Here is a 20409-nt window from a genome sequence, read left to right on the forward strand (position 1 = left end):
AAAAAATGTACCCGATTTAATCTGGTTACTAATCCTACCCAGTAACTAGAATATGCATATACTTATTATATATGGATAGAAAACACTCTAAAGTTTCTAAAACTGTTTGAATGGTGTCTGTGTATAACAGAACTCATTTGGCAGGCAAAACCCTGAGACATTTTCTGACAGGAAGTGGATACCTGATGTGTTGTATTGACTTTAAACCTATCCCATTGAAAAACACAGGGGCTGAGGAATATTTTGGCACTTCCTATTGCTTCCACTAGATGTCACCAGCCTTTACAAAGTGTTTTGAGTCTTCTGGAGGGAGATCTGACCGAACAAGAGCCATGGAACGATGATGTCCCATTAGACACCTGGCGCGCGAGTTCATGTTGGGTACCCTCGTTCCAATACGTTATAAAAGAGTATGCATTCGTCCACCTTGAATATTATTCATGTTCTGGTTAAAAAAGGCCCTAATGATTTATGCTATACAACGTTTGACATGTTTGAACGAACGTAAATATATTTTTTCCCCTCGTTCATGACGAGAAGTCCGGCTGGCTTAGATCATGTGCTAACAAGACGGAGATTTTTGGACATAAATTATGAGCTTTTTTGAACAAAACTACATTCGTTATGGACCTGTGATACCTGGAAGTGACATCTGATGAAGAGAATCAAAGGTAATGGATTATTTACATAGTATTTTCGATTTTAGATCTCCCCAACATGACGTCTAGTCTGTATCGCAACGCGTATTTTTCTGGGCGCAGTGCTCAGATTATTGCAAAGTGTGATTTCCCAGTAAGGTTATTTTTAAATCTGGCAAGTTGATTGCGTTCAAGAGATGTAAATCTATAATTCTTTAAATGACAATATAATATTTTACCAATGTTTTCTAATTTTAATTATTTAATTTGTGACGCTGACTTGACTGCCGGTTATTGGAGGGAAACGATTTCCTCAACATCAATGCCATAGTAAAACGCTGTTTTTGGATATAAATATGAACTTGATAGAACTAAAAATGCATGCATTGTCTAACATAATGTCCTAGGAGTGTCATCTGATGGAGATTGTAAAAGGTTAGTGCATCATTTTAGCTGGTTTTATGGTTTTGGTGACCCTGTCTTTGACTTGACAAAACATTACACACAACTCTTGTAAATGTACTGTCCTAACATACTCTAAATTTATGCTTTCGCCGTAAAACCTTTTTGAAATCGTAAAACGTGGTTAGATTAAGGAGATGTTTATCTTTCAAATGGTGTAAAATAGTTGTATTTTTGAAAAATTTGAATTTTGACATTTATTTGGATTCAAATTTGCCGCTCTTGAAATGCACCTGCTGTTGATGGAGTGCACCACGGGTGGCACGCTAGCGTCCCACCTAGCCCATAGAGGTTAACCTAAGTCTACCGTTATTACGCTTATTCTGGCTAAATATAATAATAATATTATGGCAATTTCACAACCTTGTTGTGTTAAATTCCTTACACTGCATCCAACCACAGCTAAACTTAGCTTTATAATGTATAAAAATACCACTACTGGTCAAAAGATATTCAAATAACATAATCAGATCAAATTCACTAATCTGAACTACTCCACAAAGAAACATTATTGTACCCTTATCGTCATTCTGTCTTCTCATTGGTTCAAATTACCAATGTGTCTAAGAAATTTAAACTCCATCATCATTATCAGTTATACAAATTTCCTTAAAACCAGTATTACAAATGACCTTAAATTCATCATCCAAATGGCCCTCCCATGAGGCTGATCAGACCACAAAGGGGTGCCATGATAGAGGTCAAAAGTCATACCACCCTTTCAAAACGGTGTTTCTTATTATATTAGACAAATTAAAGAAAAACCATCAGACATTTTATACATGTTGGATCCCAGGTTCCCAGACATTCCCTTATCACATATTTAATTAAAACTCAGAAAATAAAACTTCAACGATTCCATGTGTGTGTGTAACTTCTAAGATTCCATATGTGTGTATACCCCTTTAAGGAATCGTGGCTTCTAGGAAACATTCCACAGAGAGACAATGAAGCGCTCTTTTTCCCCAAAAAAAGCATTTCATTAAACTACACCGATTCAGAAACCCATAAGTTGACTACAAACAAAACCTAATAATGATGATAATTTCACTGTACTTCAAATCTATGAACCTCCCCTACTTAACCTCTCTGGGCTAGGCGGGACGAAATCGTCCCACCTACGCAACAGCCAGTGTAATCCCGTGGCGCGATTTTCAAATACCTTAGAAATGCTATTACTTCAATTTCTCAAACATATGACTATTTTACACCATTTTAAAGACAAGACTCTCGTTAACCTCTATGGGCTAGGTGGGACGCTAGCGTGCCACCCGTGGTGCACTCCATCAACAGCAGGTGCATTTCAAGAGCGGCAAATTTGAATCCAAATAAATGTCAAAATTCAAATTTTTCAAACATACAACTATTTTACACCCTTTGAAAGATAAACATCTCCTTAATCTAACCACGTTTTACGATTTCAAAAAGGTTTTACGGCGAAAGCATAAATTTAGAGTATGTTAGGACAGTACATTTACAAGAGTTGTGTGTAATGTTTTGTCAAGTCAAAGACAGGGTCACCAAAACCATAAAACCAGCTAAAATGATGCACTAACCTTTTACAATCTCCATCAGATGACACTCCTAGGACATTATGTTAGACAATGCATGCATTTTTAGTTCTATCAAGTTCATATTTATATCCAAAAACAGCGTTTTACTATGGCATTGATGTTGAGGAAATCGTTTCCCTCCAATAACCGGCAGTCAAGTCAGCGTCACAAATTAAATAATTAAAATTAGAAAACATTGGTAAAATATTATATTGTCATTTAAAGAATTATAGATTTACATCTCTTGAACGCAATCAACTTGCCAGATTTAAAAATAACCTTACTGGGAAATCACACTTTGCAATAATCTGAGCACTGCGCCCAGAAAAATACGCGTTGCGATACAGACTAGACGTCATGTTGGGGAGATCTAAAATCGAAAATACTATGTAAATAATCCATTACCTTTGATTCTCTTCATCAGATGTCACTTCCAGGTATCACAGGTCCATAACGAATGTAGTTTTGTTCAAAAAAGCTCATCATTTATGTCCAAAAATCTCCGTCTTGTTAGCACATGATCTAAGCCAGCCGGACTTCTCGTCATGAACGAGGGGAAAAAATATATTTACGTTCGTTCAAACATGTCAAACGTTGTATAGCATAAATCATTAGGGCCTTTTTTAACCAGAACATGAATAATATTCAAGGTGGACGAATGCATACTCTTTTATAACGTATTGGAACGAGGGTACCCAACATGAACTCGCGCGCCAGGTGTCTAATGGGACATCATCGTTCCATGGCTCTTGTTCGGTCAGATCTCCCTCCAGAAGACTCAAAACACTTTGTAAAGGCTGGTGACATCTAGTGGAAGCAATAGGAAGTGCCAAAATATTCCTCAGCCCCTGTGTTTTTCAATGGGATAGGTTTAAAGGTAATACAACACATCAGGTATCCACTTCCTGTCAGAAAATGTCTCAGGGTTTTGCCTGCCAAATGAGTTCTGTTATACTCACAGACACCATTCAAACAGTTTTAGAAACTTTAGAGTGTTTTCTATCCATATATAATAAGTATATGCATATTCTAGTTACTGGGTAGGATTAGTAACCAGATTAAATCGGGTAAAAAAATTTATCCAGACGTGCAAATGCTGCCCCCTAGCCCTAACAGGTTAATCTAACCACACTGTCCGATTTCAAAAAGGCTTTACAACGAAAGCAAAACATTAGATTATGTCAGCAGAGTACCCAGCCAGAAATAATCAGACACCCATTTTTCAAGCTAGCATATAATGTCACAAAAACACAGAAGACAGCTAAATGCAGCACTAACCTTTGATGATCTTCATCAGATGACACACCTAGGACATTATGTTATACAATACATGCATGTTTTGTTCAATCAAGTTCATATTTATATCAAAAACCAGCTTTTAACATTAGCATGTGACGTTCAGAACTAGCATAGTTCCGGTGAATTTACTAAACATTTACTAAATTACTCACGATAAACGTTCACAAAAAGCATAACAATTATTTTAAGAATTATAGATACAGAACTCCTCTATGCACTCGATATGTCCGATTTTAAAATAGCTTTTTGGTGAAAGCACATTTTGCAATATTCTAAGTACATAGCCCGGCATCACAGGGCTAGCTATTTAGACACCCAGCAAGTTTAGCACTCACCAGCTGGGTACTCTGCTGACATAATCTAATGTTTTGCTTTCGCTGTAAAGCCTTTTTGAAATCGGACAGTGTGGTTAGATAAAGGAGAGTCTTGTCTTTAAAATGCTGTAAAATAGTCATATGTTTGAAAAATTGAAGTTTTTGTATTTTTAAGAAATTTGTAATTCGCTCCACGCCTATCATTGGATATTGGAGCAGGTGTTCCGCTAGCGGAACGTCTAGATGTAAGAGGTTAAATCGGGTACGTTTTTTATCCGGCCGTGTAAATACTGCCCCCTACCACCAACAGGTTAACACTGAGCACATGTGACAGACGTGACAGAGTCTGGAGACGCCGTGGAGAACGTTCTGCTGCCTGCAACATCCTCCAGCATGACCGGTTTGGCGGTGGGTCAGTCATGGTGTGGGGTGGCATTTCTTTGGGGGGCCGCACAGCTCTCCATGTGCTCGCCAGAGGTAGCCTGACTGCGTTAGGTACCGAAATGAGATCCTCAGATCCCTTGTGAGACCATATGCTGGTGCGGTTGGCCCTGGGTTCCTCCTAATGCAAGACAATGCTAGACCTCATGTGGCTGGAGTGTGTCAGCAGTTCCTGCAAGAGGAAGGCATTGATGCTATGGACTGGCCCGCCCGTTCCCCAGACCTGAATCCAATTGAGCACCTCTGGGACATCATGTCTCACTCCATCCACCAACGCCACGTTGCACCACAGACTGTCCAGGAGTTGGCGGATGCTTTAGTCCAGGTCTGGGAGGAGATCCCTCAGGAGACCATCCGCCACCTCATCAGGAGCATGTCCAGGCGTTGTAGGGAGGTCATACAGGCACGTGGAGGCCACACACACTACTGAGCCTCATTTTGACTTGTTTTAAGGACATTACATCAAAGTTGGATCAGCCTGTAGTGTGTTTTTCCACTTTAATTTTGAGTGTGACTCCAAATCCAGACCTCCATGGGTTGATAAATTGGATTTCAATAAATTATTATTGTGTGATTTTGTTGTCAGCACATTCAACTATGTAAAGAAAAAAGTATTTCATAAGATTATTTCATTCATTAAGATCTAGGATGTGTTATTTTAGTGTTCCCTTTATTTTTTTTGAGCAATGTATAATCAAACTAAGGGTGGTGGGAGTCATATCATGTATTATATTATCACACTAAGGCTGGTGGGAGTCATATCATGTATTATATAATCACACTAAGGCTGGTGGGAGTCATATCATGTATTATATTATCACACTAAGGCTGGTGGGAGTCATATCATGTATTATATTATCACACTAAGGCTGGTGGGAGTCATATCATGTATTATATTATCACACTAAGGCTGGTGGGAGTCACGTAGTGACCAGGGTTGTGCTAATTTCACAATTTCCCCTTCACTGTGGTTGACTGATAAAGAGTTTCACTACCTAAAGTCACACAGACGCAGGACTTTGCGGGGAGAAGACACAGCTATAGACGTATATTAGAGTTGAGGTTAGAAGTTACTGTATTTCACCACAAGTGTGTTAAGATGTCAGAGGGAGTCTATGAAAACTCAGATGGATTTGAAGACGATGAGCCTGATGCAATGAAAAACACAGAGATTGATGACCAATTATATTCCAATGTAAGAGCCTTCAAGCCCAGTTCAAGAGATGGAGTTGTTGATTCAGGTAAGATTACACACACACACACACACACACACACACACACACACACACACACACACACACACACACACACACACACACACACACACACACACACACACACACACACACACACACACACACACACACACACACTAAACAGGTGAGATTGCCATGTAGCAATATGGCTTTGTTCTGGACGACTGTGTGATCACGCTCTCCGTAGCCGACGTGAGTAAGACCTTTAGACAGGTCAACATTCACAAGGCCGCAGGGCCAGACGGATTACCAGGACGTGTACTCTGAGCATGTGCTGACCAACTTGCAAGTGTCTTCACTTACATTTTCAACCTCTCCCTGTCTGTCTGTAATCCCAACATGTTTTAACCTGTTAGGGCTAGGGGGCAGTATTGACACGGCTGGATAAAAAACGTACCCGATTTAATCTGGTTACTACTCCTGCCCAGTAACTAGAATATGCATATAATTATTGGCTTTGGATAGAAAACACCCTAAAGTTTCTAAAACTGTTTGAATGGTGTCTGTGAGTATAACAGAACTCATATGGCAGGCCAAAACCTGAGAAGATTTCAAGCAGGAAGTGGCCTGTCTGAGAAGTAGTGTTTCATCTTGGCTCTTTTTATTGAAGACTCAGGATCTGTGCAATAACGTGACACTTCCTACGGCTTCCATAGGGTCTCAGAGCCCGGGAAAAAGCTGAACGATATCGATGCAGGCTCTGGCTGAAACACTTTATCGCTTTTGGCAAGTGGCCACACAGAGTACTATGGGCTTAGGCGCGTGCCCGCTTCGACCGAATGCTTTCTTTTCCTTTGTCTGTTTACCTAAAAGCAGATTCCCGGTCTGAATATTATCGCTTTTTTATGAGAAAAATGGCATAAAAATTGATTTTAAACAGCGGTTGACATGCTTCGAAGTACGGAAATGGAATATTTAGAATTTTTTTGTCACGAATTGCGCCATGCTCGCCACCCTTATTTACCCTTTAGGATAGTCCCTAGAACGCACAAACAAAACGCCGCTGTTTGGATATAACGATGGATTATTTTGGACCAAACCAACATTTGTTATTGAAGTAGAAGTCCTGGGAGTGCATTCTGACAAAGACAACAAAGGTAATAACATTTTTCTTATAGTAAATCTGACTTTGATGAGTGCTAAACTTGCTGGGTGTCTAAACTAGCTAGCCCTGTGATGCCGGGCTATCTACTGAAAATTTTGCAAAATGTGCTTTCACCGAAAAGCTATTTTAAAATCGGACATATTGAGTGCATAGAGGAGTTCTGTATCTATAATTCTTAAAATAATTGTTATGCTTTTTGTGAACGTTTATCGTGAGTAATTTAGTACATTCACCGGCAGTGTTCGGTGGGAATGGTAGTCACATGCTAGTCACATGCTAATGTAAAAAGCTGGTTTTTGATATAAATATGAACATGATTGAACAAAACATGCATGTATTGTATAACATAATGTCCTAGGGTTGTCATCTGATGAAGATCATCAAAGGTTAGTGCTACATTTAGCTGTGGTTTGGGTTTATGTGACATTATATGCTAGCTTGAAAAATGGGTGTATGATTATTTCTGGCTGGGTACTCTGCTGACATAATCTAATGTTTTGCTTTCGTTGTAAAGCCTTTTTGAAATCGGACAGTGTGGTTAGATTAACAAGAGTCTTATCTTTAAAATGGTGTAAAATAGTCATATTTTTGAAAAATTTAAGTAATAGCATATCTAAGGTATTTGAAAATTGCGCCACAGTATTCAACTGGCTGTTGAGTAGGTTAGCCCATAGAGGTTAAGCAGACCACCCTGTGCCCAAGAACACTAAGGTAACCTGCCTAAATGACTACCGACCCGTAGCAACAGTTAGTGGAAGGCTGGTAATGGCTCACATCAACACCATTATCCCAGAAACCCAAGACCCACTCCAATTTGCATATCGCCCAAACAAATCCACAGATGATGCAATCTCTATTGCACTCCACACTGCCCTTTCCCACCTGGACAAAAGGAACACCTATGTGAGAATGCTATTCCTTGACTACAGATCAGTGTTCAACACCATAGTACCCTCAACGCTCATCAATAAGCTAAGGACCCTGGGACTAAACACCTCCCTCTGTAACTGGATTCTGGACTTCCAGACGGGCCGCCCCCCAGGTGGTAAGGGTAGGTAACAACACATCCGCCACGCTGATCCTCAACACGGGGGCCCCTCAGGGGTGCGTGCTCAGTACCCTCCTGTACTCCCTGTTCACTCATGACTGCATGGCCAGGCATGACTCCAACACCATCATTAAGTTTGCCGATGACACAACAGGGGTAGGCCTGATCACCGACAATGACGAGACAGCCTATAGGGAGGAGGTCAGAGACCTGGCCATGTGGTGCAAGGACAACAACCTCTCCCTCAACGTGATCAAGACAAAGGAGATGATCGCGGACTACAGGAAAAGGAGGACCGAGCATGCCCCTGTTCTCATCGATGGGGCTGTAGTGGAGCAGGTTGAGAGTTTCAAGTTCATTGGTGTCCACATCACCAACAAACTAACATGGTCCAAACACACCAAGACGGTTGTGAAGAGGGCACAACAAAATCTGAAAAGAGGGCACAACAGACTGAAAACATTTGGCATGGGTCCTCAGATCCTCAAAAGGTTCTAACGCTGCACCACCGAGAGCATCCTAACTGGTTGCACCACTGCCTGGTATGGCAACTGCTCGGCCTCCGACAGCAAGGCACTACAAAGGGTAATGCATACAGCCCAGTACATCACTGGGCCAAACTTCCTGCCATCCAGGACCTCTATACCAGGCGGTGTCAGAGGAAGGCCTTAAACATTGTCAAAGACTCCAGCCACCCTAGTCATAGACTGTTCTCTCTGTTATCGCATGGCAAGCAGTAACAGAGTGCCTAAGTCTAGGTCCAAGAGGCTTATAAACAGTTTCTACCCCCAAGCCATAAGACTCCTGAACATCTAATCAAATGGCTACCCAGACTATTTGCATTGTCCCCCCCCTTTTTTACCCTGCTGCTACTCTGTTTATTATCTATGCATAGTAACTTTAATAACTCTACCTACATGTACATATTACCTCAATTACCTCGACACCAGTGCTCCCGCACACTGACTCTGTACCGGTACTCCCTGTATAAAGCCCTGCTATTGGTATTTTACTGCTGCTCTTTAATTATTTGTTACTTTTATTTATTTTCATTTTTTTGTATTTTTCTTAATGGGCTACGGGGGCAGTATTGAGAATTTTGAAAAAAATATGTGCCCATTTTTAACTGCCACCTACACCAACTCAGAAGCTAGGATATGCATATTATTACCAGATTTGGATAGAAAACACTCTGAATTTTCTAAAACTGTTTGAATGGTGTCTGTAAGTATAACAAAACTCATATGGCAGGCAAAAACCTGAGAAAACCTGAGAGAAAAAAAGAATTTTGTGGCTGTACTATTTTTTTTTAATCATTGTTTAATAGATACCACAGTGAGAAAGGATTCATTTCGCAACTCCTACGGCTTCCACTAGATGTCAGCGATCTTTATAAAGTTGTTTGAAGCGTCTATGATCAACAGAGACCGGATGACAAGGAAGGGAAGTTGACCTCCCTGGGATGTCGTCACTTCCATTATTGCCTGCACCTGCTCAATCATGTAACTCGAGACAATTTTCAAAGATGTTTTTCTAGACACAGGAGCGGTCGTGTTGAAACATTACTGATGTTTGACGTTAAAAATGGCTCTAAAGATTGATGCTAAACAACGTTTGACATGTTTGAACGAACGTAAATAGATTATTTTTTAAAACTTTTTTAACTTTTCGCCGTGACTTCCCACCCCCCGCCCGCACTACTTTTGAGTAGCCACCGAAGCGCTAACAACATGGAACAACTTGGAGTTATTTGGACATCAATTATGAACTTTGTCAAAAGAAACCACATTTGTAGTGGACCTGGGATTCCTGGAAGTGCCAATGGATGAAGATAATCAAAGGTAAGGGATTATTGACGATAGTATTATTGATATTAGCTGGTTACAAGATGATGCTAACCTATATAGCCTAGCCTATTGTTCTTAGCACAGCACCCGGTTTATTGCAACTTGTGATTTCGCAGTAAAGTTATTTTGAAATCTGGCAATACAGTAGCATTTACGAAATGATAAACTATTATTATTTGAATCACAATATTATAATTTACCAATGTTTTCGAATAGTAATTTTGTAAATTGTAACGTTGTTCACCGGAAGCACTTCAGAGAAGAAAAAAAATCTGAATTTCACGCTACTGTAAAATGCTGTTTTTGGATATAAATATGAACTTGATGGAACAAAAAATGCATGTATTGTATAACATAATGTCCTAGGAGTGTCATCTGATGGAGATTGCCAAAGGTTAGTGCATCATTTTAGCTGGTTTCTGCTTTTGGTGACGCCTGACCTTGAATTGAAAATGGATGTTTGTACTTTTGTGGCTATGTACTGTCCTAACATAATCTAACTTTATGCTTTTGCCGTAAAGCCTCTTTGAAAATCGAACAATGTGGTTGGAATAAGGAGATGTTTATCTTTTAAATGGTGTAAAATAGTTGCTTGTTTGAGAAATTGAAATTATTAGATTTTTGATGTTTTGAATTTCCAGCCTTGTTAGCAATCCCGTCTCGGGGTTCATTGCTAACCTGTAGCCCCAACAGGTTAAAACACCTGTTGGATACGGCGCATGTGACAAATACAATTTTATTTTATTTATTTGTCCCAATCGTGGATGATACAGTAAAACACATTACCAAATACCATACTTTAATAATTTGTGATTCAGTACATTTCCAGTGGTGGAAGAGACCCTCTGGAGTAGCTGCTTTGTGTCTGGGGCTGCTGTCTGTCCTCCTACTGACTGGGATCATAGGCCTGTCTGTCTACTGTAAGTTTAGTATTTTGTCACTGAGACTTAAGTAGAATACTTAATCATCCTTAATCATCCTTAATCATCCTTAATCAACCTTAATCATACTTAATCATCCTTAATCATCCTTAATCATCAATGGTGTGGTAGTTACATGTTTGATTAACTTTTCCATTTTACAGATGGAGTAATTGGTCATCACGACTCAACAGAGAGAGACCAGCTACAGGCCAGTTACAGCCTTCTGACTAAAGAGAGACCAGCTACAGACCAGTTACAACAAGCTGACTAAAGAGAGAGACCAACTACAGACCAGCAGTAACACCCTGACTAAAGAGAGAGCCCAGCAACAGAAAGAGAAAAATGATCTCATGAGAAAGTTCTCTAATCTGAGTGAGTTTACCAAATAAATGATCATAACATCATATTTCTAATATGCAGTCAACTTGTGTTTGTATTCTAAAATAATAGGTGCAGAATAATAAGATGGAAATTCATGTTTTTGTCTTGTAGAACAAACCTGCCCTAAAGACTGGAAGAAGTTTGAATCCAGTTGGTACTTCCTGTCTACTGAGACTAAAACCTGGGGGGAGAGCAAAGATGACTGTCTGGAGAGAGGAGCAGACCTGGTGATCATCAACAGTGATAAGGAACAGGTGAGAGAGAAAGAGAGAGAGATATGGCGGGGGGGTTATGATCAAACATCCCTTGGTCAGTAATGTATCTTCCAGTATTTAACACATGTAGTCTATAGTAGTTGACAATATCAGCTCTTTCTCACCAACAGGAGTTTCTCTTCCACCTCAACAAGGGTTTCTGGATTGGTCTGACTGACACTGTTACTGAGGGGACCTGGAAATGGGTGGACGGCAACCCACTGACCACCCCAAAGTAAGAGACTACTGCTCTAACAACTCTGACCACCGTGTAAGGGGTAGGACTGATTCTGTGTTGTTCATACTCTAGGTTCTGAGAGAGTGGTCAGTCTAACTGTGTTATTTCTACTGCAGGTACTGGAGGAGTGGACAGCCTAATGGTGGTGGAGTGGAGAACTGTGTGTTGTTAACTCACAGTTCATCAGACCAAGGACCATGGCATGACTATCCGTGTTCATTTAACCGTTCCTGGATCTGTGAGATAGTTCTTTCTCACTTTTAGTTATGATGTTGATTGTCATGCTGAAAGTCATGATACCAGCTACAGGGCCTTCAGAAAGTATTCACTGCCTAGACCTTTTCCACATTTTGTTGTTTACACGCTGTATTTTTTAATCGATTAAATTGAGATTTTACTGTCACTGTCCTACACACAATAACTCATAATGTCAAAGTGGAAATATGTTTTTCTTTTCTTTTTTACAAATGAATAAAAGATTTAAATCTGAAATGTCTTGAGTCAGAAAGTATTCAACCCCTTTGTTATGGCAAGCCTAAACACGTTCAGAAGTAAAATGTGCTTCCGTTGACACATAATAGGTTGCATAGACTCACTGTGTGAAATACAGAGTACAGTATAAAATAGAAAGGAGGACCAAGGCACTCTTCATATAATTGATTAAAATGCCTTTATTAGTATGGCAGGTTCAATAGAAACAAGGTTTTAAAAATCTGACGCGTTTCGGCTGCATGGCCTTCGTCAGGGAGTACAAAGAAATAATACAATGTCCTCCTTTGAACAGCTTTTCCCAATTAGCCCTAATTTGAAGAGGGAGTGGTTAAAATTGATTGGACACACCTAGTAAGCAATACTATACACATTAAAAAGTGAAATACTGTAGCTATGTTATCAAAAAAAAATACAACTCCAAGCTAGAAGTATCAGAACACTTAGAAAGGTAGTTCTAACCTTAAACATGACTGGGAGAAGTGTGAAGAATAAGAAAGCAATATATTCCATAGTACACTAGAACACAGCAAAACATGAACAACAACAGTCTAAACATAGCTGAGGGCAATTGAGCAAAATGTCCACTAGATGACAGCAAATGGACCTATCACAACCCTACAGGAATGGTGAGAAATCCATATCTTCATGTAAACCAGGGTATTTAGTGGCTTGTAGTTTGTAAATCCATATCTTCATGTAAACCAGGGTATTTAGTGGCCTGTAGTTTGTAAATCCATATCTTCATGTAAACCAGGGTATTTAGTGGCCTGTAGTTTGTAAATCCATATCTTCATGTAAACCAGGGTATTTAGTGGCCTGTAGTTTGTAAATCCATATCTTCATGTAAACCAGGGTATTTAGTGGCTTGTAGTTTGTAAATCCATATCTTCATGTAAACCAGGGTATTTAGTGGCCTGTAGTTTGTAAATCCATATCTTCATGTAAACCAGGGTATTTAGTGGCCTGTAGTTTGTAAATCCATATCTTCATGTAAACCAGGGTATTTAGTGGCCTGTAGTTTGTAAATCCATATCTTCATGTAAACCAGGGTATTTAGTGGCTTGTAGTTTGTAAATCCATATCTTCATGTAAACCAGGGTATTTAGTGGCCTGTAGTTTGTAAATCCATATCTTCATGTAAACCAGGGTATTTAGTGGCCTGTAGTTTGTAAATCCATATCTTCATGTAAACCAGGGTATTTAGTGGCCTGTAGTTTGTAAATCCATATCTTCATGTAAACCAGGGTATTTAGTGGCTTGTAGTTTGTAAATCCATATCTTCATGTAAACCAGGGTATTTAGTGGCCTGTAGTTTGTAAATCCATATCTTCATGTAAACCAGGGTATTTAGTGGCCTGTAGTTTGTAAATCCATATCTTCATGTAAACCAGGGTATTTAGTGGCCTGTAGTTTGTAAATCCATATCTTCATGTAAACCAGGGTATTTAGTGGCCTGTAGTTTGTAAATCCATATCTTCATGTAAACCAGGGTATTTAGTGGCTTGTAGTTTGTAAATCCATATCTTCATGTAAACCAGGGTATTTAGTGGCCTGTAGTTTGTAAATCCATATCTTCATGTAAACCAGGGTATTTAGTGGCCTGTAGTTTGTAAATCCATATCTTCATGTAAACCAGGGTATTTAGTGGCCTGTAGTTTGTAAATCCATATCTTCATGTAAACCAGGGTATTTAGTGGCCTGTAGTTTGTAAATCCATATCTTCATGTAAACCAGGGTATTTAGTGGCCTGTAGTTTGTAAATCCATATCTTCATGTAAACCAGGGTATTTAGTGGCCTGTAGTTTGTAAATCCATATCTTCATGTAAACCAGGGTATTTAGTGGCCTGTAGTTTGTAAATCCATATCTTCATGTAAACCAGGGTATTTAGTGGCCTGTAGTTTGTAAATCCATATCTTCATGTAAACCAGGGTATTTAGTGGCCTGTAGTTTGTAAATCCATATCTTCATGTAAACCAGGGTATTTAGTGGCCTGTAGTTTGTAAATCCATATCTTCATGTAAACCAGGGTATTTAGTGGCCTGTAGTTTGTAAATCCATATCTTCATGTAAACCAGGGTATTTAGTGGCCTGTAGTTTGTAAATCCATATCTTCATGTAAACCAGGGTATTTAGTGGCCTGTAGTTTGTAAATCCATATCTTCATGTAAACCAGGGTATTTAGTGGCCTGTAGTTTGTAAATCCATATCTTCATGTAAACCAGGGTATTTAGTGGCTTGTAGTTTGTAAATCCATATCTTCATGTAAACCAGGGTATTTAGTGGCCTGTAGTTTGTAAATCCATATCTTCATGTAAACCAGGGTATTTAGTGGCCTGTAGTTTGTAAATCCATATCTTCATGTAAACCAGGGTATTTAGTGGCTTGTAGTTTGTAAATCCATATCTTCATGTAAACCAGGGTATTTAGTGGCCTGTAGTTTGTAAATCCATATCTTCATGTAAACCAGGGTATTTAGTGGCCTGTAGTTTGTAAATCCATATCTTCATGTAAACCAGGGTATTTAGTGGCCTGTAGTTTGTAAATCCATATCTTCATGTAAACCAGGGTATTTAGTGGCCTGTAGTTTGTAAATCCATATCTTCATGTAAACCAGGGTATTTAGTGGCCTGTAGTTTGTAAATCCATATCTTCATGTAAACCAGGGTATTTAGTGGCCTGTAGTTTGTAAATCCATATCTTCATGTAAACCAGGGTATTTAGTGGCCTGTAGTTTGTAAATCCATATCTTCATGTAAACCAGGGTATTTAGTGGCTTGTAGTTTGTAAATCCATATCTTCATGTAAACCAGGGTATTTAGTGGCCTGTAGTTTGTAAATCCATATCTTCATGTAAACCAGGGTATTTAGTGGCCTGTAGTTTGTAAATCCATATCTTCATGTAAACCAGGGTATTTAGTGGCTTGTAGTTTGTAAATCCATATCTTCATGTAAACCAGGGTATTTAGTGGCCTGTAGTTTGTAAATCCATATCTTCATGTAAACCAGGGTATTTAGTGGCCTGTAGTTTGTAAATCCAAAAACTTTCCCTTTGGTTTAACTGTTTAAGACGGTCCCCTTTTCTAATAGAGGCCGGAATGTGATCAATACCCATAGCTTGTAGGGAGGCAGGGTTGCCATGGTGTAAGGACTTGTAGTGCCTTGCCATGGGGTAGTCTTCATTGCCTACCCGTATAGCGTACTTGTGTTCCGCTAAGAGGTCTTGAAGGCGTCTCTAGGTGTGTCCAATTCATTGTGTAACCACTCCCTCTTCAAATTAGGGCTAATTGGAAAAGCTGTTCAAAAGAAGTCATTGTATTATTCTTTGTACTCCCTGACGAAGGCCATGCAGCCGAAACGCGTAGGATTTTTAAAAACTTTGTTTCTATTGAACATAACATACAGATAAAGGCATTTTAATTAATTATATGAAGAGTGCCTTTGTCCTCCTTTGTTTTTAATAAATCATATTAATGTGTACAGTCCAACATGTAATGTTGTTGTGGTATATAATAAATCATATTAATTTGTACAGTCCAACATGTAATGTTGTTGTGGTATATAATAAATCATATTAATGTGTACAGTCCAACATGAAATGTTGTTGTGGTATATAATAAATAACATTAATTTGTTCAGTCCAACATGTAATGTTGTTGTGGTATATAATAAATCATATTAATGTGTTCAGTCCAACATGAAATGTTGTTGTGGTATTCTCCAATAATAAATCATATTAATGTGTACAGTCCAACATGTAATGTTGTTGTGGTATATAATAAATAACATTAATGTGTTCAGTCCAACATGAAATGTTGTTGTGGTATATAATAAATAACATTAATTTGTTCAGTCCAACATGAAATGTTGTTGTGGTATATAATAAATCATATTAATGTGTTCAGTCCAACATGAAATGTTGTTGTGGTATATAATACATCATATTGATGTGTACAGTCCAACATGTAATGTTGTTGTGGTATATAATAAATCATATTAATGTGTTCAGTCCAACATGTAATGTTGTTGTGGTATTCTCCAATAATAAATCATATTAATGTGTTCAGTCCAACATGTAATGTTGTTGTAGTATATAATAAATCATATTAATGTGTACAGTCCAACATGAAATGTTGTTGTGGTATATAATAAATCATATTAATGTGTTCAGTCCAACATGTAATGTTGTTGTAGTATATAATAAATCATATTAATGTGTACAGTCCAACATGTAATGTTGTTGTGGTATATAATAAATCATATTAATGTGTACAGTCCAACATGTAATGTTGTTGTGGTATATAATAAATCATATTAATGTGTTCAGTCCAACATGTAATGTTGTTGTGGTATATAATAAATCATATTAATGTGTTCAGTCCAACATGTAATGTTGTTGTGGTATTCTCCAATAATAAATCATATTAATGTGTTCAGTCCAACATGTAATGTTGTTGTAGTATATAATAAATCATATTAATGTGTACAGTCCAACATGAAATGTTGTTGTGGTATATAATAAATCATATTAATGTGTTCAGTCCAACATGTAATGTTGTTGTAGTATATAATAAATCATATTAATGTGTACAGTCCAACATGTAATGTTGTTGTGGTATATAATAAATCATATTAATGTGTTCAGTCCAACATGTAATGTTGTTGTGGTATATAATAAATCATATTAATGTGTTCAGTCCAACATGTAATGTTGTTGTGGTATTCTCCAATAATAAATCATATTAATGTGTTCAGTCCAACATGTAATGTTGTTGTAGTATATAATAAATCATATTAATGTGTACAGTCCAACATGAAATGTTGTTGTGGTATATAATAAATCATATTAATGTGTTCAGTCCAACATGTAATGTTGTTGTAGTATATAATAAATCATATTAATGTGTACAGTCCAACATGTAATGTTGTTGTGGTATATAATAAATCATATTAATGTGTACAGTCCAACATGTAATGTTGTTGTGGTATATAATAAATCATATTAATGTGTTCAGTCCAACATGTAATGTTGTTGTGGTATATAATAAATCATATTAATGTGTTCAGTCCAACATGTAATGTTGTTGTGGTATATAATAAATCATATTAATATGTACAGTCCAACATGTAATGTTATTGTGGTATATAATAAATCATATTAATGTGTTCAGTCCAACATGTAATGTTGTTGTGGTATATAATAAATCATATTAATGTGTACAGTCCAACATGTAATGTTGTTGTGGTATATAATAAATCATATTAATGTGTACAGTCCAACATGTAATGTTGTTGTGGTATATAATAAATCATATTAATGTGTTCAGTCCAACATGTAATGTTGTTGTGGTATATAATAAATCATATTAATGTGTACAGTCCAACATGTAATGTTGTTGTGGTATTCTCCAATAATAAATCATAAGTAAGTAGCCCTCTCATTCCTATTCCCCATAATATTGTACTATAAGTGTCTTTATTAAATGCTTTAGGTTAAAATAATTACTCTTCGACGATTTTTGAAACACATTTTTGACGTCTCTGTGCGTTACGCACCTATACTGTGGGTCTCCCATCCTCCTCAACAACAGAAATGTCTAATAACGTCTAATACAATTCATCATTAACCTGTTACATCTAGACGTTCCGCAAGCGGAACACCTGCTCCAATATCCAATGATAGGCGTGGCACGAATTACATATTCCTCAAAAATACAAAAACTTCAATTTTTCAAACATATGACTATTTCACAGCATTTTAAAGACAAGACTCTCCTTTATCTAACCACACTGTCCGATTTCAAAAAGGCTTTACAGCGAAAGCAAAACATTAGATTATGTCAGCAGAGTACCCAGCCAGAAATAATCAGACACCCATTTTTCAAGCTAGCATATAATGTCACAAAAACCAAGAAGACAGCTAAATGCAGCACTAACCTTTGATGATCTTCATCAGATGACACACCTAGGACATTATGTTATACAATACATGCATGCTTTTTTCAATCAAGTTCATATTTATATCAAAAAACAGCTTTTTACATTAGCATGTGACGTTCAGAACTAGCATACCCCCCGCAAACTTCCGGGGAATTTGCTAACAATTTACTAAATTACTCACGAAAAACGTTCACAAAAAGCATAACAATTATTTTAAGAATTATAGATACAGAACTCCTCTATGCACTCGATATGTCCGATTTTAAAATAGCTTTTTGGTGAAAGCACATTTTGCAATATTCTAAGTACATAGCCCAGCCATCACGGGCTAGCTATTTAGACACCCGGCAAGTTTAGCACTCACCAATATCAGATTTACTATTATAAAAGTTTGATTACCTTTTGTTGTCTTCGTCAGAATGCACTCCCAGGACTGCTACTTCAATAACAAATGTTGGTTTGGTCCAAAATAATCCATCGTTATATCCGAATAGCGGCGTTTTGTTCGTGCGTCCCAGACACTATCAGAAATGGTAAATCAGGGTCGCGCGCATGGCGCAATTCGTGACAAAAAAAATCTAAATATTCCATTACCGTACTTCGAAGCATGTCAACCGCTGTTTAAAATCCATTTTTATGCCATTTTTCTCGTAAAAAAGCGATAATATTCCGACCGGGAATGTCCATTTAGCTAAACAGAGGAAAGAAAACAAAGCTTTCGGTCGACGCGGGCACGAGCCTGAGTCTCACAGTACTGTAACCAGCCACTACCCAAACGCGCTACTTTGTTTCAGCCAGAGCCTGCAAAGCCACGATTCAGCGTTTTGCCGCCTTCTGAGAACCTATGGCAGCCGTAGGAAGTGTCACGGGACAGCTAAGATCCTCACTCTTCAATAAACAGAGACAAGAAGAACGACACATTGTCAGACATGCCACTTCCTGCATGAAATCTTCTCAGGTTTTTGCCTGCCATATGAGTTCTGTTATACTCACAGACACCATTCAAACAGTTTTAGAAACTTTAGGGTGTTTTCTATCCAAAGCCAATAATTATATGCATATTCTAGTTACTGGGCAGGAGTAGTAACCAGATTAAATCGGGTACGTTTTTTATCCAGCCGTGAAAATACAGGTTAATAATTCTGCACGTTTTCTGTGATCAGAAGCCTGATTCTACTCACTGTGGTAGTGTGGAAGTGTTGAACTGTATTATTTGGCCGGTGGTCCTGTTGTCCCCAGTCCCAGTGGTGAAGATAATGTCTTAATTGAGCTTCTTGTCTGTGACTGAGATACGTAATCTGCACATTTACTAAAACGTCAGCTCTCATCTCTCCCAATGTTCTCAATGTCAAACGATGAAGGCCGGGTCGTTTTTTTTCATGATTGCAACCCAGGTCATTTTAGTCGGCTGGCCCTCGCTACATATTCGTCGCCAGACCCACTGGCTCCAGGTCATCTACAAGTCTATGCTAGGTAAAGCTCCGCCTTATCTCAGCTCACTGGTCACGATAACAACACCCACCAGTAGCACGCGCTCCAGCAGGTACATCTCACTGGTCATCCCCAAAGCCAACACCTCCTTTGGCCGCATTTCCTTCCAGTTCTCTGCTGCCAGTGAATGGAACGAATTGCAAAAATCACTGGTTGGAGACTCATATCTCCCTCACTAACTTTACACATCAGCTATCTGAGCAGCTAACCGATTTCTGCAGCTGTACATAGTCCATCTGTAAATATCCCACCCAATCTACCTACCTCATCCCCATATTGTTTTTATTTACTTTGCTGCTCTTTTGCACTCCAGTATCTCTACTTACACATCATCATCTGCTCATCTATCACTCCAGTGTTAATCTGCTAAATTGTGATTACTTTGCTACTACGGCCTATTTATTGCCTTACCTCCTCAAGCCATTTGCACACACTGTATATAGACTTTCTTTTTTCTTTTGTGTTGACTGTACGCTTGTTTATTCCATGTAACTCTGTGTTGTTGTATCTGTCGCACTGCTTTGCTTTATCTTGGCCAGGTCGCAGTTGTAAATGAGAACTTGTTCTCAACTGGCCACCTGGTTAAATAAAGGTGAAAAAAAAGATCCTATATCATAATGAATCAGATTACATGGAGAGGGGGAACCTGATCCTAGATCATAATGAATCAGATTACATGGAGAGGGGGGGACCTGATCCTAGATCATAATGAATCAGATTACATGGAG

The 20409-nt window shown here is 38.3% G+C and overlaps 1 protein-coding gene across 1 annotated transcript; it reads left to right on the plus strand.

Moving 5' to 3' along the window:
* Positions 1-5806: 5806 nt before the first annotated feature.
* On the plus strand, positions 5807-11817 carry LOC123741871 (C-type lectin domain family 4 member E). Its single transcript, XM_082970987.1, has 4 exons — positions 5807-5902; positions 11120-11258; positions 11379-11521; positions 11653-11817. The coding sequence occupies exons 1-4, from the start codon at positions 5807-5809 to the stop codon at positions 11758-11760; spliced, it is 486 nt and encodes a 161-aa protein (XP_082827113.1). The 3' UTR covers positions 11761-11817.
* The last annotated feature ends 8592 nt before the right edge of the window (positions 11818-20409 follow it).

The sequence above is a fragment of the Salmo salar genome, unplaced genomic scaffold, assembly GCF_965601325.2.
Source record: "Salmo salar unplaced genomic scaffold, fSalSal1 ptg000136l, whole genome shotgun sequence".
In the NCBI taxonomy this organism is placed as follows: domain Eukaryota; kingdom Metazoa; phylum Chordata; class Actinopteri; order Salmoniformes; family Salmonidae; genus Salmo; species Salmo salar.